Genomic DNA, 27965 nt, shown 5'->3' on the forward strand with positions numbered 1-27965 from the left:
TTTTCACAATACAGTCTCACCTAATGTCTTTTCCATAACATTGTCTGGCTGGCTTGATAAAACACATATATCAGCCAATCAGCACTGAGGCCTGGGTGGCACTGAAAAAGAGAGTGTACGGCATCTCTTCCTGTTTCCCTCTACTACCGTGTTGTTTTGTGCTGTTTCTCATGTTGACAGAGCTAGTGCTGCATTGTTTATTTTCCTTCATTTTTAACATGCAGTTTTATTCTTGTCACATTAAGTACAATTTTATTTGTACAAATCGTTTCGATTACAGATATCTGTTATTGGGCTCTGCACTACTGATGTTCGGTATGAAATAACCTCTGAAAAACAAATATTGATCAACCCCTAGTAAGGATATCATTGAGAATCAATGAACAAGGAATTGTTTGAATCATGAGGCTAATCACATGACTCCATCATGCTAAAAACATCGATATTGTAATATATTGTAACTTAAAGTGAACAAAATCAACACATGATGGCTTTTGAAAAAAATCTGTGATGATCCAATTTTCAGGCAGAAAATTAAGTACCATAACTGCAAGATTTTAAGCATTATGAGTCGACTTATTATAAGACCATGCATTATTATATAAGGACATATCTGAACATCTTTACCTTTGTAGAAGGTTCTCCATCTTTGTTTTCTTTTTGAAGATGACTTTCTTTTGAGCTTTCCCTCGGTGGAGGTGGGTTCAAGTAAATCCTATTACTATAGTTTTTCAGGCTTTGTTGCAGCTGAGCTAGCTGCAGAATCACATCTCTCTGCTGGGCATCTTTCTTCAGTGAGCCACACTCAACGAGGCGAATGTAGTGTTTAACAGTTTCACTGTGGGCACAGATATCTGCTGCTGGAGACCCAGACGACCAGGAGGTTGACGATGAACTGTAGCTCCTCCAGCAACTGTAACCTTGAATCATTTCAGTAAAGAAAACGATGCTATCGGTTACTCAACGTGGTCAAAATACGCTGATTATAAAGGGAACCGAAAGACAGTAAGGTTAAGTATAGCTTAATCCATACGATATCGTTGATGTACTCAGTAAAGTTTATATATATATATATATGTCTTGCCTGAGATGACAGAACTGTAAAAGCATAGACAGCACTCTAAATATCGCAGGAAGCTTAAATAAACTTACTTCAAAATGACGCAAACATACTTGCCTTTAATAGTGCATCTGGCTGACGGTTGATAAACTTTCTTCGAGATCAGAATAGTGTCTTTAAGTAAAAACACTACTGGACATCTGACAGCTGCAGGAGCCATGTACGCCGCCATGATGGTTCAAAATCCGAAAACTTTATTAGTGTGGGCAACAAATAAAACCACGTGACACAAGCATAGAAATGGCTTTAACTATGACAAGCCTTTAATAAAATAAAATTGCATTAATACAAAAAAAAAAAAAATCATCTGTTATTTAACCTTATTTGATTTCAGAAACAATAAAAATACACTGCTGCTAATTTTATGCACTCTGCATGGTGTTTAAACAATGACATGATGTCAGTCTGTAAATAACCGTCACTTTACGTTTCTTTCTCTCGTTAATGTAAATCTTATTAAAGTTTTAAACTCTTCACTTCAATAATATTCTACAGTCACTGACGGTTGCTCATTTATCGCGTCAGCCATTCCCCTTTTTGTGTGACATTTGCCAAATTTAGAACGGTGAAATAATGATTTGAATATCACGATTATGATCTGATCACCTGGGAAGGGGAAACGTGCCGGGAGCGTCCGGTTGTAAACAAACCTTACAGCAGGTGGCCAAGCAGGGTCAGCTGAACCTCAGCTGATCGGAAGTGTCGCGGGCTGACCCCTCAAGCTGGCGCTTGTGAGACACAGAGCAATACCGGAAACTGCTTTGGTTTACCTTCAACATAAAACAGGCAAGTTCCCTTTTGATGTGATTTACAGCTAATTATCGACGGAAAATAACAAACCAAAGGCGGTGAAATCATATTGAATAAACTTTAGAATATATAGAGCACGACTTTTCAGTCATATAATACTATTTTTTCCGGCAGGAAATTGACCAAATAATTTATTTTGGAGGTCAACAAAGGAAAAGTAGCGCTTGCATTTTCATTAACTTTACACTATCACAGCTGCTAGAAGGACAGCGAAGCAATGGCTGATACCATAGCCGATACAAGAAGGCTCTTCACAAAGCCCCAGAACTTAAATGATGCTTATGGACCTCCGAGTAATTTCCTAGAAATTGATGTGAGCAACCCTGAGACCGTTGGGGTTGGCCGGGGAAGATATACCACCTATGAAGTCAGACTGAAGGTGAGCCTGTAGTAACAGATGCTAATGACGTTAGCCTTTAAGCTAGGTAACCAGACTTACAAACGTCTTAACTGTTGACACAGAAAGTTATGGCTTATTGACATTCGCCGTTTCACAACCAAAATAGTGCATATTTATAAGATATGCTTGTATTTGAACGCGTGAATAATTTTTGAGACGGAGAAGGTATTATTCGTGAATTAGCGTTGCTAACGTTAAATAGCAGGCTAGTAATGTTAATGCTTGCCAAAACAAGCTAAACCTAGTTTGCTACGCGGTAATTATTCAGAGAGATTAAATAAGTTACTTGTATATATGTCGTGCAGGAGCATTTTATATACGACATAGTTAATAAACCAGCGAGAGAAAAAAACAGCCAGAGAGAAAATTCCGTTCTGGCTTAACTGACACTGAGAACTGCTAGCGCTCTATTTGTTTACATTGCACTCAAGTGTTTACTCTCATTGGAGTGACGGTGCATCTTTTAACTATTTCTCTGTCGTAATCTGTATTATGTGATCCATGTAGTCAGTTAAATAAAGCCATAAATAACATATCCATGAGTCAAAGCTTTCTCGAACACTTCAGTGTTAAGTCCAGCCACACCCCGTTGACTAACTGCAAAGACTAGATAACAGCATGGGTCACACAAAATGACCATCCTGACATAATGGTAGGCCTGTATGACCTGTTGTCAGCTATTTCCTTTCATTTATGTCAGACTAATATTACTTTAATGGGAGATGTGGTAGGTATAAGAATGCTTTGTTTCTTAGGTATCTGCCTTGACTGATTACTCATCACCAGTCATTCTCTTCAGTGTGAGTCTATGGGGAACATAACTCCACAACACAGCTTCTCTGGAGCTGCAGACAGGATGCAACAAGCTGCCTCATCTACCCCAGACCCCCTCCCACCCCTGACCTATTTCCTTCCTCCTACTCTAGTAAAGAAGTTTCAGAGGAGAACAGATATATTGTTCATATATTGGTAAATGAGTTAACATTTTTTTACTTGAAAGAATATACCAGGTTTCTATCTAAATTCTTGTGCAATCTTACATGTTAAAATATTTGCTGACAATGTCCAGAACTTGGTAATATTGAGCAATCTGTGAGGACAGTGACAGTTAGACAGTCCTAGTTATTGCAAAACACACATCCTGTGTCCTGTTTGATTTTCTCTGTCACAGGCAAAAACAACTTCGAAGTGAAGTCTGAATCAGCTAAAAATGATGTTAGAATTGTACTGTTAAGAATGAGCATATAGTAGACGATCTCATCGCAAAAAAAGATCTCAACTTGTCATGAAGCTTATAAGCAGATAAGTAGTAGAACAGTTATCATCTATTGTCATGAAACTACTCTAAAATGCCTCATTTTGCACTGCTTGACCTGATTCATTTTGCTTTAGGTACTTTTTGAGCTAAGAAATAGTGTTTTAGCTTTTCAAAAATCATTGATTTTAGTGATTCCTGTCTTTGAAGAATCAGTGTTTGATGACACCTTCCAGTGTAAACCTTTTAACACAATGTCTTAAGACAACTCCCTGCCCCTCTGTCCATTGGAGATAGTGTCCTGCTGTGAGACGCTTAGTGGAACTAGAGGTTACACCTCATTTCGACATGCATATAACTTGTGTATATTCCCAAATGAACAGATGATACCTCTTAGTGTCCAACGCAAGGAAGTCTTATCGGTGTTTTTTTTTTTTTTTTTTTTTTTTTTTTTTTTTTTGCCGTCCAGTAGGTTGGAATTTGTATAAGACAAAGACAGAACAGGACTAATATTGAATGCCAAGCCATAAATGAAGAAGCCGGTCTGCCTGGAACGTTATATATTTTGAGAAATATTTTATTAGCAGATGTACAGTCAAACAGTTAAGCTAACTTGTTAAAGCCATTCAGATGTCTTTTATGTGTTCAAAAACCTGTTATTAAAATTTTATTGTGCCTTCTTACTTTTCACTTAAAGGTATGAATATATTTGAAACTGCTAAGGCAATCTAATATGACTTCAAATTGTCTGATAAATCATGCAGTCATTCATATCAAAGTGATTGATTTGACAGTGTTTCATATAAAGCTGAAAATATATGACTCATTGTAGCCTGCTAGCTAGTTAGCAGCTTCCTCGCTAGCCTGCTGCCATACAGTCTCTTCAAAATTCACTGCAAAAGTTACATTTTTTCGATGTACTCTGCACATTCTAGACAAAAATATTAGAGAAGGGAAGAGTTATGGAGATTCCCATAGGAATCAATGGACTTCTGGCTGAGCCTCTGTAATCATATGTTTGTGAAAATGAGGTGCTGGATTCTCTTGTCTGAGACTGGTCCGACCCAGCTTGCAGCCCAGAGCTGGATCAGGCCAGGATCCCCACCCCTACCCTTGGTATGGGCTGGGCCTAGCTCATATTGAGTCAAGGATGTCTGTCAGCAATGTGTGATCATCCTGTCAGGCACTGATCATCAACTGGCGGCCCGGGGGCCATATCAGGCCCCCCAACGCCTCCTATCCGGCCCCTGAAAGATCGTTAAATTCAGAAAAGGAGGGAAAAAAGATGCTGTGGTTTTAAGACTTTAAATGTCTACAGCTGTTAAATCCATCCAACAAACAATAATTACTGAAATAGTTTTAGAATGACTGAACATTTGATCTGTTCTACAGAAATTTACTGTCATAATTAGTAGATGTTTAAAAAGGGTTAAGGTTGGCAGAAGTGCTGCAAAAATGACCAGATAAAGTGGTGAAAAGAGGTTCAAATGTGGCAAAATTGCTTAAAGAGGGATAAAGGGGCAAAAAATTGGTTACAAATTACAAAAATAGTTAAAAAACGTAATAAAAAAAGAGGTTAAAAAGTGGCAAAAATGGATAAAAAAGTGGCACAAAGGGGATAAAACATGTGTGAAAAATGGTTTAAATGGGTTTAAGAATGGTAAAAATTGGTTTGAGAAAGCAAAAAGGGGCAAAAAGTATTAAAAATTGGTTAAAAGGGGCAAAAATATAGCAAAAATAGCCCGGCAAATTAGTGAAAAGATGTTCAAGAATGGCGCACAAGGAAATGATTGGCAGGGAAGTTGCGACAGGGGGTTAAAGAGTAGCAAAAAATGGGTGAAAGGTGGCAAAAATTGGTTTAAAGTTGCAACTATTGAAAAAAATGTAAAGAAAAGAGGTTAAAAAGTGGCAAAAATAGAAGAAAAGTAGCAAAAATGGGTAAGAGTGGCACAAAGAGGATAAAACATGCAGAAAATGTGGTTTACATAATGGCTAAAACTGGGTTAAAGAGGCAAAAAGGGGTTAAAATGAGTTAATACTGGTATTAAATCACAAATGTGGAGGGCCCATTCTCTGAGATTTTCAGGGGCCCAGCCAGGTCTGTTGTCAGGTCTGTCTCCTTGTGGTCTGCTGCATTATAGATAACAGGGATAGATCTCACTGGTAATGACTAAAAATGTCCTGCGTTTTAAAAGAAAATACAAATACTATAACAATAATATGTCAATCAGACCAAATATTTAATTTTTGTGTTTTGAAAGTCCGGACCCCAGAGTTTCTGTTGAAACTAAATCTGGCCCTTGTGCAGATGTCCTTGATGACCCCTGCTGTCAGGCATTGCAGCAGAACTAGATTTTACCCTATTCTTGGGTTTTTGTTTATTTTTCCTGCAATAACTGAACAAAAAAACACTTATAGAGGTGCACACTCCTAGAACAAATTACAGTTGTTGACACATTGTCCTGCTTTGCTGCTCATGCGTCTTGAATGAAAGGATCTTTTCTATGAAAACTGCACTGTAAGCAGTATATTCACTATACATTATATCACTTTTTCTTTAAATGTGTGGGGTTTTTTTGCATAATGGAGGAGAAAAGCTGTTAAGTGTCACTGCCTGCTGGTTCACTTGTCACGCACATGATTATATGGTGCTTGGGGGGCAGGCAAGTGTCTAAGCTACAGTGCACTGCAGATTGTAGCAGTGTTATTTAATGCAGCTATTTTTTATTTTAGTCTCAGTCTTAAGATTTAAATTTTCATTAGTTTTAGTCACATTTTAGTCATTACAACTCTTTATAGTTTTAGTCTTGCCAAGTCTTTACTTTTAGTCAAAATATGTACTTACTTTGCCTGAATATGGTGCCAAATCACTCTGCCAAAACTGGGATTCCTGGTTTCTACACCTAAGTGGTAGAAAAGTTATAGATGCATGGATTTTTGATTGATTTGACCACAGAAGAGAAAATTAATGGAGTTTGAATGTCCCGCAAAAACTAAAAATCATTTTAGTCTCCTTGACAGATACTAAATTTTTGAGTTTCAGTTAACAAAAATCTATTTTTAGCTGGTCCTAGTCTTGTTTTTCTTATAACGAAAAGGTTGTCGACTCACATTTTTATTTATACATCCCTCTGTGTTGCACTCAATAAGATCTCACAAACAGATTTCTGTCATGCAAATAACTCAAATTTGTATTTTACAGCTTTCAGTTTTACAGCTAATTTATCAAAAAATGCCAGATTTCAGCTGGACGAAGTCCCGTCAGTACATTTAATTGACTAGACCAGGCTCTGAGGGACAATGCACAGACTCTGGTAGGGTCAGGCTGGATTTCTTGGGCCTGAATTAAGCTCTAATATGAACAGGAACATTTACAAGATTTCTGGAGCAGGCTGTCCTAAAATTTTCTGGAACTTTTCAGCAGAATGTATGTCTTATTTTGTAGCTGGGGAGGACAACGCAAAATAATCTATTGTTATGGTGACAGTTTGTGCATTTGGGAAGGAAGATTTTGCCAGTTGCAGCCTGAAGCCAAATGACATCAGTAATAGTCCAATTTTAGAGTCCTGTTAAAAGGAATAAGACGTGAAGATTGAACAATTTGTTATTTTTATTTGAACTCCAACATATATTTAGGCTATTGTTTTTACGTTATATTCTCTTTTGCATGCTTATTAAATGTTGAAGTTGCACTAACACTGAAGTTTCTTAAATTGTCAGTCATCAGGCTGAGCTAATTGCTTTATTTATTATCTTTAAATTGTGCTTTTGTTTGACTGACACCCCTATAGTTATCAGTCTGGATCATTTAGATTTCTGAGCAGCCCTAAAGTATTTATAGTTTTCCTTTACCTTAACGAAACAGGTCGAGGGAAGAAAAGCAGTCTCCAGGCATTAGCGTTGAATATAAGGCTACTGTACTTGATTAGCGTGTAATAATTAGCATATGCGTGTAATCAGCATTATTGTGCACCTCATAGCCCTGTGTGACCCTGCTTTGCATAAGACCACAGAATAAGTGGCGCATCCCTCACTTCTCAACAAATGTGGTGTCAACTTTGCTTTGCTTCTCCTTTCTTCAGCTTTCTTTAGAGGCATTTCGCTCCGTCTCCAGCATGCTAAGAGCGTTAGCAACAATGCTTCGGCCTGGAATGCATAACCTATGCTTTACTCTTTTTCTTTCTATTTCATTTATGATATTTAGAGCTACTTAAATTTGATCTAATTATGCTTTACAGTTTGTGTTTACAGCTCAGTCCCTTGTCTTGTGTTCTTATTGCTGTCCTGCTATCTGAAATGGAGAGAGTCCTTGTGGTCGCACTGAGAGAGTCTGCCTAATCCCCTCATTGAGAGACGAGAAGAATTAAATAGGCCAGGGTGTGTGGGGGAGCCGAAGCGTTTATTCCCCATCCTTACCCCCCACCCATGGGAGGGCAGAAAGCCACCCCCGCACCAGCACTCACCCCATTGCTGCTTATCCCATTTCACTCCCAGCTGTGTGCAGTCAGTCCTTTAGTTCATCACAGGGTTAATGAAGTCCCTGTGATAACTTCATATACCTCACTATATGCTATAAACACCGCAGCAGGGGCATAAAATCATAAAATTTGCCTTGACTCTGTTGAAATGACCCATTGTGACTCACTGGAAGCTTCTGAATGTTCATTAACTTAGTGGCCAAACAAATAGCACAAAGATCGGATTGTCATGTGAGAAGGTTGCGGTCACTGTGAGGTAGGTTACGCAGTCACTTGTTGACAACCGGACTGGCATTTTGTGTTTCAAATCAATGGGATCAATCCGCTTCTTTCAGTCAGGTCTTTACAGGAGGAGGAAGCGACATTTCAAACTTTGAAAGGAGGCGGATATCTCACTTCGCCTGAGCAGACTTGTAATGTCCAGGGTCGTGATGAAACAATGCATTTTTGTTCACTTCGTTTTTAAGTGTAGGTTCTGAAATGGCTTATAGACCACAAAAGGAGGATGTTTTTCTTTTTTTATGCCTCTGCTCATGTTTTCAAGGTTCCTAATGGAGTGAGAGTCCTGTCATATCACCTTAATGGTTTTTCTCCTTTTTTTTTATCCTGGTTTGAGAGGACCCCCACAGCAGCTATGTGTATTTGTTTGGACCCTCAGCAAACAGGGGGTTGGAGTTTTGGTGTGCCCATATTAGGATAAATAGGAGGAGGAGGAGGGGATGTGGGGCATTATCAAAATTTCTTGTCTTCAGTTGGTTCCCATCTCATCCAGAAAGCACACTGAGGGGAGCGAACTTTGGGATTTCACTTTGTTTATGGATAGGAGTACATAAAAGGCCTCTTATAGCTCTGTCGCTCACTCTCACTGAGTCTTCTACCCCTCCTCTTCTCTACTCCCATAGCTTCTCCCTCTCTCTTTCTTTCTCTTTTCCATTTGGGCATCGGGGCGGGGGCCTTTGGTCATTAATAAAATGGGGAGAGATGGGGAGTTAGGCTGTGTGTGTATTTGGGGAGGGGGGAGTGGGGTAGGGGGGCGCTTGTCAGGCACAGTCAAGTGTAATCCAAAGTCTACAGCATCCTCTTCGACAACTATTTTAATGGAAATAGGGAACATATTGTATCAAGGCTACCATATCCTACTTGAAATGACAGTATCAAAAGTGGGAGTTGATACTATGGCAACAAAGCAGCTTTTTGCCAGCTAGGCGAGTCGGAGAGAGGGTAGGCTGTCAGGCCGCAGGGGCCGGCGAGCGAGAGAACCAGTGTGAGAGTACATGGAGAGGCGAGAGCAAAAGACCTGTAGCCCCAATGCTTTTGTTCCCAGTCTTTTCTCCCCCTTCATTTTGGAATATGATGCAATGAGATGGTATTATGTTGCTATTTTTTATGCTATTATTGTGAAAGGAGAGCACACGGGAGGGATAAGAAGGGGGCATGAGGGAGGTTTAGGATGCGCACTCTCAAACTTGACTTAATCCATCCTGCTAAAAGCTAATGCATGGTGGCCTTGAACTATTCTCTCAGCAGACGAGTGATCTTTGTCCCCTCTCTCCCTTTTTTTCGCTTTCTCGCTGTTTTTAAGGGTTCTGCCTCTTTTCAACCCGTTTTCAATGAGCTGAAGGTATTGTGTCCCACACATTATGAATCACATGCTCTTCCTATGGAGCTTAGATTGCACCTTACAGGCTAATAATGGAGAGTGAAGCTAGGAGGTCTTCTTTGAAGGAGATGCATGTAGCTTTATGCTCCTTCTTTAAAAAAAGATTTTCTCTTGTAAGCCTGTGTTTAACGAAAGTCCTTACTTGTACATTTATCTGGCTTCATCTGAGTTTTATATTTAACATTCTGCTAACTCTCCTTCCTCTAATGGCTTTCAAAATTTTGTATACTTTTTCAGACCTCCTGTTTAAGATGATATAGTCCCTGCTATTTAAATGATCTTTGGTTCTTTGCAGATGATGCAGCAGCAGAGAAAACTCCTTGGGGGAAGAAATGATTTCTAGATATGGGGAATGCTACTAAAAAGGCCATTCTTTGAGCTCTTTACGGCTATGCCAAGTGTTCGAATTGTGAAAATTTAAACATTCTTAAGCTAATTTTGTGTCCCAAAAGTAGTAAAATAATCAGGCAAAGAATAAATAAAGTAAAAAAAAAAAAAAAGGCACAGAGAAACGGCAGCAGAAGTTTTAAAAGCCTCCATCTAAAACCTGGATGAACCGCTTGTGTTTAGTCCATTTCCACAAAGTGGACCAGTTTGATCCAGTACAGTTTTGCCATGGTTTAGAACATTAAACTCTGATCTTAATCCTGTTTCCTCAGCTGAGGTCCATCTCACCAACCTCCACTCTCACTTGTTTTGACAGGAAATCTGAATTAGAGAGATCCAGATCATTTGGCTCAGCTCAGCAGAGCTGGTTGTTTGGCCCCCAAATGGCTCTTCATTGGTCCCATATTGGCTTTTTAAATGTGGATTAAATAAGGACAAAGGGTGGAGGAAAGGAAACTGGCACTCAAACAGGAGCTAGCTATCGCAGCCAAGAATAAAGAGCTGTTCCGTAGCACAGGCTTATTGATGAATGGCTCATCACATCATCTACCCCACAAGGTTTATTTGGTTGATAGAACTTCACCGTTAAATTATAAAGCATGTTTGTGCCAAAATGAGGATTTTTATGTGTTAAAGGGGCTCAGCTAGCCTTTTATCTTAGTACAAGACTCCAAGACTGTGTTTCCCTTCATCTGACTAGACAACGCTAGACGTTAGGCAGTCTGAGGACTGAGTGTGGTGTTGATCACCTCTATGCCAGGTAAATCATTTAAACTGTGATAAAAATAACTTTTTTTTTGTAAATTGTAGGAGTTGTATTCAGTGTGTATAGAAATTTCCTACATTCCTATTCATTCCTTTTGACTGTCCCCCACTACCTGACCCCCAATGAGCATTCTGGATCACGTGATTGCAAACAGCCTATAGCAGTCATTCTCAGCTGGTGGGTTGTGGAGCTGTTTTTGGTGGATGTGTCTTGGAAAAAATGGTGGCATGAAGTCCATGATGTACAGCCGATTAAACAGACAGAGGCATTTTATTTGACTGTTTTTCCATTATAACACCTAGATTTTGGGCATTATTTACATTATCTAAACTTATTTGACTCCTTTTCTGGGGGAAACAAAACTGTTTTTCATTTTAATGCATTAATTTTTTAAAATATCAATAAAACAACCAGAATTTTAACTTTACCATGTAGAACGGATTGTAACACAATGTGTATGTGCACGTCAGCTTAGGGTTTCTGTTACACACACGTCCTGTCTCTTTTAAGTCTTTTTCTTAACCCATATATGGTATGGACTTCAATATTCTTTTTTTTTTCATAAATCAAAGTTGTTGAAAATTTTCAGGAATTTTGGTGATGATTGCTCATTCATGAGGTAGTGGTGGGTTTCAGAGCTAGACCAGTTGAGAACCGGTGATTTATGGTGCTGATAAGCACCAAAGCTTTGGAAAAAAAAAATGGATTCCTTCATTAAACCAGTCCATTGCAGAGGAATGAATCCATCAAAAATGTAAGAAAACTTATTCACCAATGTTCTGAATTATGTAGTGTGCAGCAGTTTTACCGCAATTGTTGGTTATTAAAACAAACAAAAAAAATCCTAAATATTGTATGCCTAGAACTTCCATTTTGTTGCCATAGTAACGAAACAGGTATTGATATGATTTTAATTTTACCAGAAGTGTAAAAATCTGTTATCAAGACCGCCCTACTTCCTCACATCTGTTTTATTTCTATAGTTTATAAAATGAAAGAGGAAAAGTGTGCCTTTTCTTAGACAGTTAATGAAATGCTAAGAAGTTTCTGGGTGTGGGCCAGTCCCATGTCCCAATCACTGCAGAGGCCAGTAAGTTGAGACAGCCAGGGCCCTAACCTCTAACCAGCCATGAAAAGAGAACAGAGGCCAGAGAAACCTGATCTTTGACTCGTAGGGCTCTCACGCACCGCCTCTTTTTTTCTTCTGTGTGTGTTGAAGAAAGACAGAGAGAGAAGGAGTGAGTGAGACCTCTCATTTTTCACTTCTGTCGTTTTCATCCCTCCCCTTGTCCTACCGGGCCGATCTCTTAATCACAGGGTTTGACAGGGCCAGCTGGTTGAAAGGCCAGGTGACTTTTCTTTCCTTACACTCACACTGTTCGATTCATTGTGTGGAGATGCGGCCTTGTGTGTGTGTACAAACAGGCTCAAATGCATGGGGCTATTATATTTATATTGTTAACTGTGTGACTGGTCAAAGCATTTTACTTAACACCTGTGTGAGGCAAGTACGTCAATGTGTGCCTGAGCGTGGTTAAGTGTTTTATGTTCGCACATGATGGGATTAGAGTCACGGCGGTGGCAGATTACCTGTAACTGTGATCTGCTGTGGTGGGGATTAACTTCGCAGCGCTCCATGCTGTGAGGTAACATGACGCAGCAGGGACGGACCGCGGCGAGGAGGAGAGAGGAGTTAATGCCTCAGCACTGGGGTGATAAATCTAAGATAATCCTGGGAGAGAGGAGGAGTGAGGGGCTTATTGACAACTTCACCTGGAGAGAGCTTGGGATGGCAGGGAAGTGATGCTTTTCTAGAGCAATAGGAAAGAGGGAGTGCTTAGAGGAGACCCTTTGATTAGACGGAGAGCAGGAGCTCTCCAGCTGAGGTTGCTGAAATGTCTGATAGGTTGATACTTTTTATACCTCCTGTTTTTAGATAAAACAATCTCTGTCATTTTAATGATGGATGACAAACCATAGTACCACAGCCAGGCCTGCCCATAGAATTAGCCGGGCCTCTGAAAACCCAGCAAATGAGCCCTCCCAGGTAGTGATTTTTTGATGATACCAATGTGTGTGTGTTGGATCAGTATCATTGGTGCTAGCATCCTGGTGGACAGTTACCTCAGTTTGCAGCTGAATAGTGTGTCAAACTATTATTTGGTTCTGATGTTCAAACTACTTATTTATGTCACTTTAAGGCCCCTTTTTGTTCTGTTTCTGCCTGTTCTTACAACATTTTTTCAAACTTTTAACCCTTTCTTGACACTTTTAATCTATTTTGGCTAAATTTTAACCCCTTCTCACCACTTAAGATGCCAATTTTGCTATTTTTTTGCCACCTTTAACCAATTTTTGCCAATTTCTGCATTTTTTTTTTTGCTTCTGAAGAAGATGCAATTAATTCCAATTAGCTGCGCAGATTTGGAGATTAATTGCAATTCAAAATTTTAACTGTTCGACAGCCCTAGACTTTTGTATGTGAATCTTTAAAAAACATTTAAGGTCATCTGTACTACTGCCCCACAATTAGCTATAGTTTTATTGTCTCGATATGAGCATCCACAAAAACACATTGCAAAAGTCTGAATTTAATGGAATGAATGAAAGAAGTACATAGTATGAATACAGCTATTCTTTGCTTTAGTTTGCACACTTTTCACCTATTGATAAAGAAAGCTCCAGTCCACAATGTTTGCGCCAGACCCAAAAATGATGGACCAATCAACGTCTTTTGAGGAGAACGAGGTTGTAGCTACAGGCGGGGTTAAGCTGTCCTGGAAGCCAGTAGCAATGGCTGCCACTGGTGTAGCAATAAGCTTGGATGTATTTGTATTAGCTGTAGTTTTATCAGAATTGGCCACATTCCTTTCAAAGCAAAGAACAGAAACTGAAACTCTTCATGACAGAAAAGGTATTTTCACTCTTTTGCCAAACTGCTTCAGCATGATTTTACGGAAAGTTACTGGGGGGGGCACCATTTATAAACTACAGCAGAGCTAACCTGTACGCCTCAGGTTAGTACTGGGGCTGCGCATGTCTACTACCTTATTTTCTCTGGTTGCTCTGATTGGCCGGTTATGAATGAGTCACACAGAATGTTCATCCAATTACCTTCCGAGATTTTTTATTTATTTATTTATTTATTTTTTAAAAGTCCTCCCCTTACCAAATGCTTTGTATTGGAGGTTTTCCAGATGAATTTAGAATACATCTATGCAATGGATAAATAAAACAGCATATCTGGCGTGTCAGGTTAGGTTTAGTCCATTTTCGTAAGTATTCATAGCATGTCAACAGTAATGTGTGGTCTCTGCTTATACTTCATTTTCATACATGCATATCATAGGTGTAATTGAATTTTAAGAATTTGTTGGTCCTACTCAGAAGTAATTGATTTTACAGCTTTTAAATTAATGCACTGATATCTTCTTTTCAAATTTTGATGACAACATTAAACAATTTTATAAAAGAACAAATGCAAGTGAATGACAGGAGGAAAGACAATGACTTTCATCTGCAAACGCCAAAGCATCTCTGTTTAAATGAGTGAAAAGGAGTATGAAGAAGTATTTAATCCCACCCCTAAAATTTCAGAACTCAAACTCAGGAAAAGAATTCAACCATTCAATCTAAATTAAGGGACAGAAATGTATTTGGAGTTCAGTTCCATTTGAAGCTTTGCTCTGAAACCCACTCTCCTCTCTCCTTATTTGTCAATGACACTTAGACTACTGTACAAATGCATTTGTACGCTCTGTCTCAAATTCAAGTTTTCAGGGCTTTTCTTGTGGGATTCATTGATTTCACTAGCCTTATCCAAGTAGATATTCACATAAATGCAAAGTATGTTATATGCTTTAGATCAGTGTTTTCCAACCATTTTTCCTTGGAGCCCCCTCTACATGTACCTAAGAAAAGTACAAACTTCAACACTGCTTTCATGGCAGTCAGTTCTCACTGTCATTATCTTCATCCCCTCATCTGAGATGCCTCTGAGTTGGTTAACACTGGTGTTTGTCTTACTGAAACAGGCTGTAACAACTCTCAGCCTGTACCCACCACTTGTGTTTGTTCCTTTGAATATGGACTGTATGTTAGCTTTTCTCCTCTGGGCAGCTGAAAATAGACACTTGCAGTGGCTGTAATATGCAGCATGTTCATTACCAGGCTCCCTTTGAAAAGGTGTAATTCTTCTGGAGCCTTTTTTATTTGCATGACAGCTAGCCTCTCTGATCTTAAGCAGCAGGTCCAGTCTGCATGAAAACAGAGTAAGACTGATTGACACAAGTAACATCAACAATATGAGCTTCAACATGTGTTGCGTTAGTGAGGACTTTCTATCAGTTAAATACTAACGGCCTTGGCAACAACACTTACTGATCCCTTTGTAGTTTGCACCAGAATAATGAGTCAGCCAAAAAAAGAAAGATTTTCTCCCACAATCCTATTCAAACACTCCATAACACAGAAATTGTAATGCAGGCACCTGCCACGAGTAGCCACTGTAGTTGCTCTTAATGACTACCGCCTTCCTTCCACCATGCTTTTTAATCCAGTATAAACAAACACTTACCTATAGCACTGATAGCACCCTGCAGGACAGTGCAGTTGAGCACTAGAACAGTGCTCCCCTAAGTGTGGAGTGGGCCCCAGAGGTAATGCAGGTGGGCTGCAGGAGGTAATTAACAAAAGCCAGAAAACATAGAAATTATTCTTAATTATTTTAAAGTAATTCTAATACACTTGTGTGTTTATTATTTTAAGTCTCAGGACTAACAAATCAGTGTCAGAAGTTTTAACTGATGTCACCTTTTATCATTCATTTAGTCTGATGTATACATCTGGTGTCAAAGTTTAACTGGTGTTGGATAAACTGGTGACATTCTGTTGATCATTCTGCTATGGCGCTCGCTTCCTGGATTTAAGAATTTATCTGTGTCTCTGGGGACATTAATACTAGAAGGACGAGGGTTTCTGGGCCACAAGGCCACAAAAAATTACATTCAAGGACTTAACAGAAGCCTGATCAAACAAAATTAATAACATACTGAAGTTTGGGAAAGGATAAAGTTTCCCAGAGGCTGTCAGGCTAAACTCATTCATAGCTAAAGCAATGGATGATGATTTTCAGCACAGGAATGTGGATGTTAACCTGCAAAAAGGATCAAAGGCTAGCGGTGCTAGCACTGCTAACATTAGCCACATTCTGTCAATCAACTTCACATTGTTCATTGTAAAGTTTGTTTACAGAGTGTGTTTACTTGACTTGAGACTAATTATCTAAATGCAGTTATTTAATCAGATGGGAAATTATTCACAAGGGACATCCCTAATAGTCACCCTTTGTTAGCATGTCCAGTTAGTAAGTTTGGCATCTGTCATTGCCCAAAGTGATAACAAAGCACACCAGTGACTTCAAACAGAGTGAAAACCTGCACAGAGTGACGTTAAAAACCCAGAACACTGTCTTCTCTATCTACACATGAACAATCTGAACAGTTTCTAGAAACTCTTCGGCCTAAAGGTGCATCTTTAGTGAACCAAAGGACAGTTTTTGCTTGATTCAAAAGCCAAAATGCACACTCACACCTCTGTGTTTTGAAAAAGACTTGTCTATGTATGGACTAGACCTCAATTATACACCTAGTTGCAAGTTTATTAGGAAGAACAGTGATGAAGTTTAGCAGAACAGCCCTGCGGTCAACTTTCATGAAGGCTAAAATATTTGGTTTTATTATATTGATTGTGGTTTTGTGGTACTGGAACATGGTAGTATTGGGCATTCACTATTTTAGAGGTTGACAAAATAATGGAAATGCTCATCTGTCTGAAGCAAAGGAGACTGCTTCCTCTTAAATGGTGAAATAATCAATTTTATCAACACTAAAAAGCCACACTTTAATGAAGGAAGTTATTACACCGGGCTGATGAACTAGACAGCTTTAATTATAGTGAGGTGTGACAGAAATAGACATGGATTTTCTCTTAATTATTGTAACATTTACAGTCAAATGTTTATTAACAATATATCGCTTAACAGGCAATGCTCACTCCCAGTAAATATATTTAAATAACCAAACAGATTACCAATTTCCCACCAAATCTGGGCATTATGTGTAATTTTGGAAAAGCTAAGGCAGGTAGAAAACAAGCATGTGCATTTTCCCCATTGAAACCTCACAAGAGGAGTCTCAAGGGCAGAAAATCTGACTTCATACTGCGGCACAGGGGGAAATAAAGATGAAAAAGGCTGAAGGGGAGAGACCATGAGAGCAGAAAAGGCCACTCCTGTTCTCCCTCCTCCTCAATTAGTCCTGCACAGAGCAGATGAAGCTCCCAACCTCTCCAGTTTCTCTGCTCTTCCTTTATGACCATGTTCACTCCCTCTTCTCCTCTTCCTCTTTTGTTCAGCCATTTACTCAGCCTTCTAGTTAACTCCACATCCCCTCTGCTGCGCTCAGTCACAGCCGTCTACTCATCGATCAGTCTGCCGCTCTCACCACATTCATGCTGCGCCTGCTTGCTCAATTGCTCCACTCTTGTGATTCCTCCTTCCATGAATTCTGACCTTCTGTGAATGTGGCCTGCCAATGAAATGCTCATTCACTCCCTCCTTGTTTGCACATTGTAATCAGATGGCCATGTGCCGTCAGAACTGGTGAAGAGGTTTGGCATTGTGCCGTAATGTGCTGTTTGCTCAATGTTCTCCGTCAATGTCGAGACATCCTCCCTCTTTTTTTAATATGAAATTCACTTTCAAGTGCTTGTCAACAGCAACTTCGAATCACCCACACATCCATGCATACGTATAAGCTCCTCAAACACAAAAAGTATCAAAACATTTTAAGCATGTCAGACCTTGGTAAGCGAAGCACAGATGAACTTTTTTTTTTATCAATGAGGACAGTTTTCAATGTTTCTGTTTATTTGGGTTTAAACTGAAGGAGTCTTTGTTTTTTGTGCTTTCTCTTCCTTTTTCCTTTGATAAAGTCAGAGTAGATAGCACAAGGTTGTGTTTAAAAGCAAAGTACTAAATGTTTCACGCCTTTTTTCTGCTCTTAGCATGGTTCTTCTTATAATTTTACAGCAATAATTGTTACTTTACCATTCCCACAAAAAGTTAGCCCTGTGATTTTCTTGTAGATGTCTGTTAAAGGTCTACACTCAACAGTTTGTGATCACTGCAGTAACAGGCTTTGAGGTAGAGGGGTGAAATGCATATGGAAAACAGTAGGGATGCACGATATTGGATTTTTGCCGATATCCGACTAACATAGGTCTGTTGGTTCAGCCTAAAACTCCACTAAGTTATTAGTATATATGGGCAAAATTTATGATGTATGCTGAAATACACAGGCAAAATGTCAGATGTAAATATTTCTGCTGATACTGATATTTGCCTTTTTAAGCTTATATCTGCCAATACTGGTACCAGACCTATAACATCATGCATCCGTAGAAAACGACTAACAGGTGGAACCTCATCCTCCATTCCTGTTCATCCCAAAGGTGCTCAATGGGGTTGAGGTCAGGGTTCTGTGTGGACACCTTACACACCAAACTCATCAAACCAAGTCTTTATAGTCCTTGCTTTGTGCACTGAGGCACAGTCATGTTGGAAACAGGACAGTTTTTGTGCCTACATTAATGCCAGTGGATGTTTAGAACTCTTTAGCTGTGGAATCTGCAGAGCATTGCCAGCTTTTACGCGCCAGCAGTTGTTTAACCCTGTTCTGTGATTTTACATGGTCTTCTGCTTTGTGGCTGAATTGCTGTTGTTCCTAAACGCTTCAACTTTCTAATATCACTTACACTTGACTGTAGAATATCCAGCAGGGATGAAATTTCACAATACCACACTTAAAGTCACTGAGCTCTTCAGAAGGACCCATTTACTATCTTCCGTGTTTGCAAATAGAGACTGCATGGCCAGATGCTTGATTTTACACACCTTTGGCAATGGGTCTGATTGAAACACCTGAAGTCAGTAATTAACAAGTGTGGCTAAATACTTTTGAACATACAGTGTACTTTTGTGAAATCAATTTAGATTGTCCATACATGAATTGATTTTCAATTGTACAAACAAAGTTCAAGCCCACAGAAGTCTGTAAAATCAGTCAAGCTTACTTGTTCTGGAAATTTTTGGCCAACACAGGTTTAGATTTTCAGGACATAAGAATTAAGCATACAACAATCTGCAGGCGTAACCCTGTCTGAGGCTTGTTGCAGCCGAATATTTTTCCTTGTTTTCTTCAAGTGTGTGGTATCAGTATGATTATTTTACTGCTCTCCCTGATATGGGATCATAATTCATGAGTGCTGGTTCCAGCTGCCTTTTGTGGATGAGGGAATAATCACAACAGCCAATGAGAGGTAGCTGACCTCTCATTGGCAAAAATCAAAATCATGATTAATTGAACTTTTTACCTCAATTACAATTAATGAACAATTATTCCACCCCCAACCTCTGACTCGGTTTGTTCTGGAAATACTTGTATAATTTCAAAACAAATAACTGAAAGGAACAGGCACTGAATAACAATTTATGGTGATTTACTGAAACATTTTAAATCAAAACACACATCAGCTAAAATTAAAATGTTTTTCTGTAAAAAGTCAAATTTTCTAAGAAAAGTAGAAAATAAGCAACTTGTGTTTCTTGCTAACAACATGAATTATTTTTATGCTGTTGTATAAGGAAGAAAATAACTTTGCTGCTTATGTTGGACAGCCAGCTCTGTGTTTGAGTTTTAGTGGATGGGATGATGTCACATGACTAGTACTTCTTCTCTTGGTTTCCAGCAGGCTACAGGCCTTGCGACACCTGGCTGCTCATCACATCACTACACGACCAGTAGTTTGTTTTTAAGGGGGTGGTGCATGAGTAGAGAGAGAGTAACAAGGGAAAAAAATTAAATAATTGACTCAGCAGGATTACATCGGTTAGAGGCTCTAAATGTTGATTTTGATTATTTTTCGATTAATTGCCCAGCTCTACTACTGATTCAGGTGAGTTTTCTGTTGGGCAGAGGAGATCACATGTTGGACGAACTCAGATTTGTTTTCAAAGAAATCAGCTTTTCTTTCAGACAGCTGAAACATTCATCAACACCTGTTGGTTTGTTGAGTGAACAACTTTTCTTGAATGAGCACAGAATGTAGCTAAAAAAATGCATCTGTGACATTATAGTGGATGTTCATCCCTCAGCTGTGAGTACAACAGCAGACACCTTGGATAAGTCATGCACAACAGCAACTTTTGTTTGTTTACTAAGGGCTGGTGTGGCCTTATTATTGAAATTACAATTTGTTTAAATCCCAACCACTAATACAATTGTTGATCAGCTGCTCTAAAATGCCAGAAGCATTTTTAAATCATTTTGGCCTGCTCAGAATTACAAAAATGCCAAAAGGAGCCATGTTTACTCTATGCGGTCTTTTTCCTCGGTGTAGTGAAATTCACATTCATGTAGTGCTGTTTCAAATGCATTAATAGTTTGAGCTGTTGCCAGCAATTCACCCATTCCCCACTGAAAACTGCTTGGAAAGTACTTTTGTCTTATCCACTTGTTCATGGTACATCTGCACTGTACTAAAAGTCTTGTATCAAACTGTTAGTTATGCAAACCTTTGCACCCCTAGCCAAACCATATTTGCACTTCAGAGAACGAGAAGAGTATGACTGAGATATAACACGGGTTGAATGTTGATTTACAGTCATTTCTTGAAGAACTGCTCTTCCCTGTCAGTAAAAGCTACAACTCTATAGGCAAACACTTCAGTTTACCAAGGCAACACTTAAAAGTGACACCTGTAAATAATTTCTGTTTGCGTGTTTCCACAGACCAACCTCCCCATCTTCAAGCTGAAGGAGTCCTGTGTACGGAGGCGGTACAGCGACTTTGAGTGGCTCAGAACGGAGCTGGAGAGGGAGAGCAAGGTGAGCCATTGAGGTGAACTCGACACAAAGGCTCTCGAGTGTTTGGCTTATCAAATCAGCACACAACATCCACCACATCTGCAATGTTTTTGTTATCATGGGTGAAGTATTTAGAAGATCTTTTTGAACCTTTGCACGGAGGCTTTCTGTAGGGAAAGGGATTCTTTGTCCTGATATTAATTAGAAACAAACTGTGTTTCTGAAGCTCAGGTAAAGCAGATAGATGTAGAATTAACAAGAAAAAAATCAAATAAACTCTATTTAAACAATTTAAATGGCTTTATTTTGCATGGTCATGCAGACCTTAAAAACACGCTTTCATGCGTTTCGACATCAAGCTTTCATCAGGAAGTTCATGTTTTGACTTGCTAATGGCAGTTTGATGTTGAAATATGTCAAAGAGTGTTTTTAAGGTCTTCATGATCATGCTGTGAAAATACAGGCATTTAAACTGTTTAAAGTGTCTTGTTTTTTTTTTTTCTAAAGTACATAAACTCATCCCAAAGAGCACCTCCAAAATACTTCTTCTATAGGGGGAGAGTTCTGTGTTTTTAATAACTACACCTTGAAGTGTACCATACCTTATCAAAGTGAACCGGACCACTCAGTGGACACAACCTATCTGGCTCCCTCCTACAGTCAATAGACATACATGATTGGCCCTGGACATACTCAAAGATTTTTAAATACTAAGCAGATTTAAAAGATGTTTGAAGCCCCACACATGATAGCAAATTATGAAAGATATGACTTTTTCATCAACTAAAACTGTTACTAAAACTGTTAGTCATTTACCTTTATGCCATGAGATAAGGACTTTTTCTTGACAGCTGGAAACTGGACTGCAATTTTTTTTTTACATTTCATTGATTTAAACTTGACAAAAACTTTCTAGCATGAAAGTGACTAAAATAGGACTAAAAAGGTTTTATAATCTAAGACTTAAAATAGCTGCCAAATTAACACTACTGTAGTGTGGGCTGTGCAACAAGATGACCAACACATCACACTACGCACTTACACATTCATTTACTAACAACTCGAGTGTCCACTCACTAAGCTTAAAATCTTATGTGGTCAAATCCAAAATTAGAGTACAGTGCTAAATGTGGCTAGCTATTAGCTACTTGGTACATCCAGTGTGGTAGCAATTTCCATTGTAGTAAGAACGCTCCTATTGTCGACATGGCTGTGTTTGTTGTGCTTCCTCTTTGGGTCAGATAGCTTCCATAACAATCCTGCTCATGCCTGCCTGACGGTCCTTGATTTTCTCCCCACACTGCTCTGATCACATCCATTTTTGATTGAACATGCTTAGCGCTTGTAATCTTAAGTCAGAGCAGCTCTCATTGGCATGTACCAGGAATAGTTGTCTTTCTGTAGCTGCAATTATGGGTGGTGCTAGGGTCGGTGGCATCAGCAGTTTCACTACCTGGAACTTGCATGTACAGAGTCTGGGTCTGTTAAAGGTGCACTGCTTTTTAGGCTGTGATGGTTATGTGATATGGTAGGTAAGATAATGACGTCTCCATGTTGGCATGGTGGAAGGAAGGGGGGCTTTGGGATGCTGGAGATGGCTGTTCAGCCCTCTGGAGGTGTCGTGGGACTAACTGAACAAAGCACCCACTTGACAGCCTGGTGAGGTGCTGGTTTTTCGCTACTCGCTACATTGGTCTGCATGATTGACTTGTGGAGGTAAATAGTAGTGGTTTAGGGGCTACTTCACTGAGTGCACAAGTATCTTGTGTTTCTTCAGAATCTGAGCAGATCAAAAAGGGAAAGCTCACTCTGAACACATAACACGCTAAAGGAAAACCTGGCAAGATAATCTTTAGAACCATCTGATAAGTGGGCTTTTGCAGACTTTGATCAGAGGAGAAGAGTCTGACCTAAAATGAGCCTCATTATCGTGTAATGTGTGCCAGGCTTTAGATTAATTTATGACACCACCTCTCTTCCATTGACGGCCCCAATGACCCTGAACAGGATAAGTGATAAAGATCATAGATAAATAATTTGATGATCCCAGACACAGTCATTGTGAAGTGATTTTTTTAGACTGCCTTTTTAAATAAATAAATTAATAATTTTTTTTAAATATTTGTTTCTCAGGTGGTCGTCCCTCCTCTCCCAGGTAAAGCTTTTTTCAGGCAGCTTCCGTTCCGAGGGGATGATGGGATATTTGATGACTCTTTCATCGAGGAGCGGAGGCAGGGTCTGGAACAATTTCTCAACAAGTAAGCCTTTCACATCTTTCTCCATCTGCATTTCCATGAGGTTAAAACCATTTATTCCTCACATTTTCTTCCTTTGTTGCTGCAGCTGTTTGCTGCCTCTGCCTTTGTGAAACAATAAAACTCTTCCAGCTTTAAGTAGATTCAACTTTTTCACTTCCCTTTATATTGTTAACAAACTGAACCCATGGTTCTTTTCCTCACTCTTCTTCTTAATTTTCTTTCTTAATTACCACGCAAAAGACAAGAAAACCCAAAGAGGACTCAAGTGCGCACCCCCCTCGACTTAATTTTTCCCACATTTGTTTTATTGTTGTGTAATTTATGATAATTGCGGCTCGAATTACAGTGCGTGGTTCCTCGCAGTGCTGTGTGCACCTCTGCTTATTTTTGATCCAGTGCGTCCCCCATCCTCAGCTGCCGAACAATAAAAGTTACAGTGTGATTGTGATTATTTACTTTGATTGCGGACTTGGCCATTATCTTTGTTTCATGTGCAAATGCATCAATGTTTCCTGTTTGAATATTAAGTATGCAAAGACAGTGGAGAAAATTAAAATCCATAAATGTGTTTTTTTTTGTGGAAAAGCAGAAGCAGCAGATGAGAATGTGTTTGTAATTAAGACCCCCCCCCCCTTTGTTTTATTTGAATGAAAAACTGCAGTTGATCATATCATTGTTCAGACTTGAGACTGGCCTGTGTGGTTGGCTCTATTGTTTATCTCTGATTGAAAGCATTGTGAAGTGGAAATCTTTGGAAAAGTTAACATGATTGTTGCCGTGGCTTAAGCGAAAAGGAGGCGATTAGACCATCACTTTTTGATAATAAGGATAGTCAAATGTAATTCACATTCATACTTAAACGCAAGGAAGGCCTTGAGATTTTAATGTACTCTGGTATTCAATGTCAACAAACCTATTAAATCTTGGTTATGCAATGGACAACCTTGAGCTTTGAAGTAATTTCCCCGTTTTCATATCTCCCTTCACTTTTTAATTTGTCCAAAACATGTCCTGTTGGAGGTTAATATGTCTGTATAACAAAATGTCATCATGTTGATCTGGACTGAAAGATTAACCATTTGAAAAATGAGATGTTTAGGGTCTCAGGTGCTCTGGCTTTTTCTCGTTAAACCTATCTGCGTCATCTGAACGGACAGTCAGGGAGGCCTAATGTCAAAGTGACTTTAACAGAGGAAATGACTGTCACAAATATACTGAGTTGTCCAGATTTTAGTTTGTTGTTACTAACAAACAGCTGTAAAAAGTATATGTATTTTAACTTGAATCCCTTCAGAAAATCATGAACATAGGGGAAATCCACTAGAAAAATGTCTAAATACTTCATTTACATGAACGTACCTCCTTTGAAAAAATCTCTCATGACCGTGTTTTCGTTTTGCAAGTTTTAATGACTAGTCTTCATTTATTTAGGTTTGAATAAGAAAGATATAAGCAGTAAGACATCACAAAGGAAGTAAAATCACAAAAAAATTGAAGTCTCAGGCAACGGTGGGTTAAAGTTGCATTGGATGTTCATCAGTTATATGCCCTATGTACAGTGTATTCAGAAATAATCCAGACCCCCCCACTTTTTTCAGTTTTGTTATTTTACAGCCTGAAGCTACAATGAAAAATATTTTTTAAATAATAAATAATCTAAACTCAGTATCCCATCATAACAAACTGAAAACAGAATTTTAGAATTTTTTGCAAATGTATTCAAAATAAAAAGCTGAAATATTGGCATAAATATTCAGAGCCTTTGAAAAAATACTTGAAATTTAGCTGAAGAACCTCCCATCTCTCTTGATCTTTGCTGAGATGTTTCAACACCTTGATTGAAGTCCACCTGTAGTAAATTTAATTGATTGGACATGATTTAGAAAGGCACACACCTCTCTGTAGAAGGCCTTATGGCTTACAATGCACCAAAAATCAAGCCATGGGGTCAAAGTGACTGCCTGCAGAGCCCAGAGAAAGAACTGGGAGAAAAATTCCTGAGTGCACAGTGGCTTCCATAATTCTCAAAAGGAAGAGGTTAGTAGTGTGAGAAGACATGTGCCCAACAAAGCTGGGATCAGGATTCGATCCTGGGACCAGTGCATCAAGAATTTTAGCCTCTGTATACCAGTGCCAGCTCTAGAAACTGAGCTACACTGGCACCTGTGACTTACTGTGGTTCACTTACTTAAAAAACAGTTAAGTACACACTAAGTCTTGTAAAATCTTGTACAACACTTTCCAAACAGAAGCATACAAATCTTTAGAATAGGTTGCAGGGGCGCAGAAGGCCTAGTGGTTAGGTCGTGCCTCATCTGCACAGGTTGTCCAGATTCAACTATGACCAGTTGCCTTTCACTGCTTTTTTCACCCCATCCTCTCATCCCTGTTTCTAGCTCCATTTACTGCCCTATCCCTCTAATAAAGCCCCCCCGCACCCCCGCTAATAATATAATAATATCAATCATACCTGTTTTGATATCATGGGGCCAAGATTGTGTAGTTTCTTCTTTTAATCAACAAAAGTTGTATGCAAACTCCTGCACACCTCTGCAAAGAGTGCTATTTGTTTTTACTTACAGCCGCTTTACAAATGTGACTGGAGTGGAGAGCTCTAGTTTTTTAAGGTTTGGTCCTTTTTGATAGTGACAATCACTGAAACAACAGAGGCCGTATTAAAAAGTAAATAAGTATTAGAAATGATAGCAGCCATAGTCAACTGTGCAGGTCTCTGTGTGTAATGAGGCATGAGATATGGAGCTAGATATTTTAGCATAACCATGTGAAATGTCACTTTTCTTTTATTGCTATTAGTATCTGTTAACTTTTATATTTTAATTCCCAGCACCAACAGAGTTGGATTGATACATGCTAACACTTAATGTAAATCTTTATCAAATTACCTCAGCATTAGACAAATGGCTTTTTCAGTTGGTGTCTTTTGCCTTTATCATCTTTTCATACCTCTTGTCTCTCTTCATGCATAAAAGCCTTTTTTCATGGTCTAATCCTTCTTTCTCTTGTGTCTTCCAGAGTGGCGGGTCATCCTCTAGCTCAGAACGAACGCTGCCTGCACATGTTTCTACAGGACGAGTACGTGGACAAGAACTACACCCCATCTAAAATCAGACAAGCCTGATACATTTAAAAAAAAAAAAAAAGAAAAAAAAAGATGGCTCTGCTTGGCTTGGTCTGGTATGGCCCGGCTCGGCCCCAACAACCCAAAGCTCTCTTCACTGCTCCAGGTTTCTCTCAAGACAAAAAAAACAAAACAAAAAAGAAAAACATTTCAGTGACAACCTCCCCCTCCCTCTGCCCCGCCAAAATAATATCATTCACTGCCTCTTTTAGTTGAATTAGTGATCCTGATTGGTGTTTGTTTTTCACTCTCTAATTGGAGTCAAGAATGTTCAACACATAAGTGGTGGAAAGTAATTTATAGTAATTTCTCTTTATGTCTGGAAATGCCACTAACATGGAAATATTATGTATTTATCATTTAGCTCTATGTCTTGAATATATTCATTTATATAGTAACATTGAATGAGCATTCTATGTAAGCAAAGCTCTTGTAAAGACACCAAGAATTTCCCTTCATTTATATATATATATAAATATAAATATATGTCCTATTACTGGCATGTTGCTCACCATAACTAGCAACTTAACACACACTAGCACACACACACTTATGTATTTGATGGGCCTTGACTTTGAAATCACTCTTCAAAAAAGGAAGCACGTGTGTGTGTATATTGACCAGCACCTGCCCAGTTGTCACGATGATTTTCTAGCAAGAAAGACGCAATTTACACAGAGGGAACTGCAGTATTTCTACTGGCTTATATGCATTTTGAGATTTGTATACTGCTGTGCCATTTTTGTTTATTTTGAAGATTTTCCAATAAAATAGGTGAAATGTCTCCACACAGAAGTTGGACTGATGACCTGTCTCACGCTCCACATTGGATCAACAAGCAGGTGCTGTAAGCTGCTACAGAGGTCACTGCTATTCTAACATCAATAGATACATAATCCATAATAATTATGTTGATTTAAGAAGAAGTCTAGGCCTGATCAGAGAGCTTATTAAACTGTCCTGAGGTTTATTTAGAATGCACTTAACCCTCAGAAAGTTCACTGAAATCATTGGTGTAAAACACACTTGATCAATGAATTAATGTACAGTGTCTAATGATGACTTACTTTATCTGAGCTCACTACTAGTCAACACATAATGGATCACAAATGAATGGTTGGTCTATCATTGTGACTTAAAACATAGATGTATATTCCACAAAAGCTAATTTGCACACATAGAAAGTAGCATTTGGAACCTACAAGCCATTTGAATAACCCTCTGCATAGCAAAATTAACTGTGCTGTTCCTTTTTATACATACACTTAGATATATATCTTAATCATCTTGATTTAAAGGGGCATAGTTTTACTTAAACATTAAAAGAGATCAACATTTTTGATCCTCTTTTGATGCATGTTTAAAAGTGATTTAATCCCTGTTAAAATACCATAACGTCTAAAAAAAACGATATCTGTTTCATAAGTCAGGTGTGAAGGAGAGAAGCAAATTCTTAAAAATTTCCAGCAGACTTTGCACAGTCTATTGCAGTTTTCCGAACAATTTCCATTGCCTATGTTTTTATGCAATTTACATAGTATGCAGGATTTCACTTGCAAATTTTGATAAACTGAAAAAACAAGAAAGTACCCGGTACTGGGGGCTAAAACTTCTATTTACGTTGTGACCATGTCTTAGCAGCCGTTGCTGTTGTTTATTTTTGCAAGTATGTAGGGCTGGGCAATATGGCCTTAAAATAAAATCTTGTATTCTCACATCAAAACCAGATTTACTATATTTATCAATTTCCTTTCCTGCTTAAAAACA

At 38.8% G+C, this 27965-nt stretch overlaps 2 protein-coding genes across 2 annotated transcripts in view; one reads left to right on the forward strand and one right to left on the reverse strand.

The window, feature by feature from the left end:
• Positions 1–1295, reverse strand: part of afg1lb (AFG1 like ATPase b) — a 49537-nt gene extending 48242 nt beyond the window's left edge. The window contains exons 1-2 of the mRNA XM_041804723.1: positions 1178–1295; positions 628–920 (exon numbers count right to left, since the gene is read on the reverse strand). Of these exons, the coding sequence (XP_041660657.1) occupies positions 628–920; positions 1178–1292 (408 nt within the window). The 5' untranslated portion in view covers positions 1293–1295. The remainder of the gene's footprint in view (positions 1–627; positions 921–1177) is intronic.
• An 827-nt stretch (positions 1296–2122) lies between these two features.
• snx3 (sorting nexin 3) lies at positions 2123–27944 on the forward strand. The gene is made up of 4 exons (XM_041804560.1): positions 2123–2309; positions 20727–20822; positions 22935–23059; positions 26093–27944. Exons 1-4 carry the CDS (start codon positions 2148–2150, stop codon positions 26196–26198), a joined length of 489 nt encoding a protein of 162 aa, XP_041660494.1. The 5' UTR covers positions 2123–2147; the 3' UTR covers positions 26199–27944.
• Positions 27945–27965: the final 21 nt, after the last annotated feature.

The sequence above is a fragment of the Cheilinus undulatus genome, linkage group 14, assembly GCF_018320785.1.
Source record: "Cheilinus undulatus linkage group 14, ASM1832078v1, whole genome shotgun sequence".
Lineage (NCBI taxonomy): Eukaryota > Metazoa > Chordata > Actinopteri > Labriformes > Labridae > Cheilinus > Cheilinus undulatus.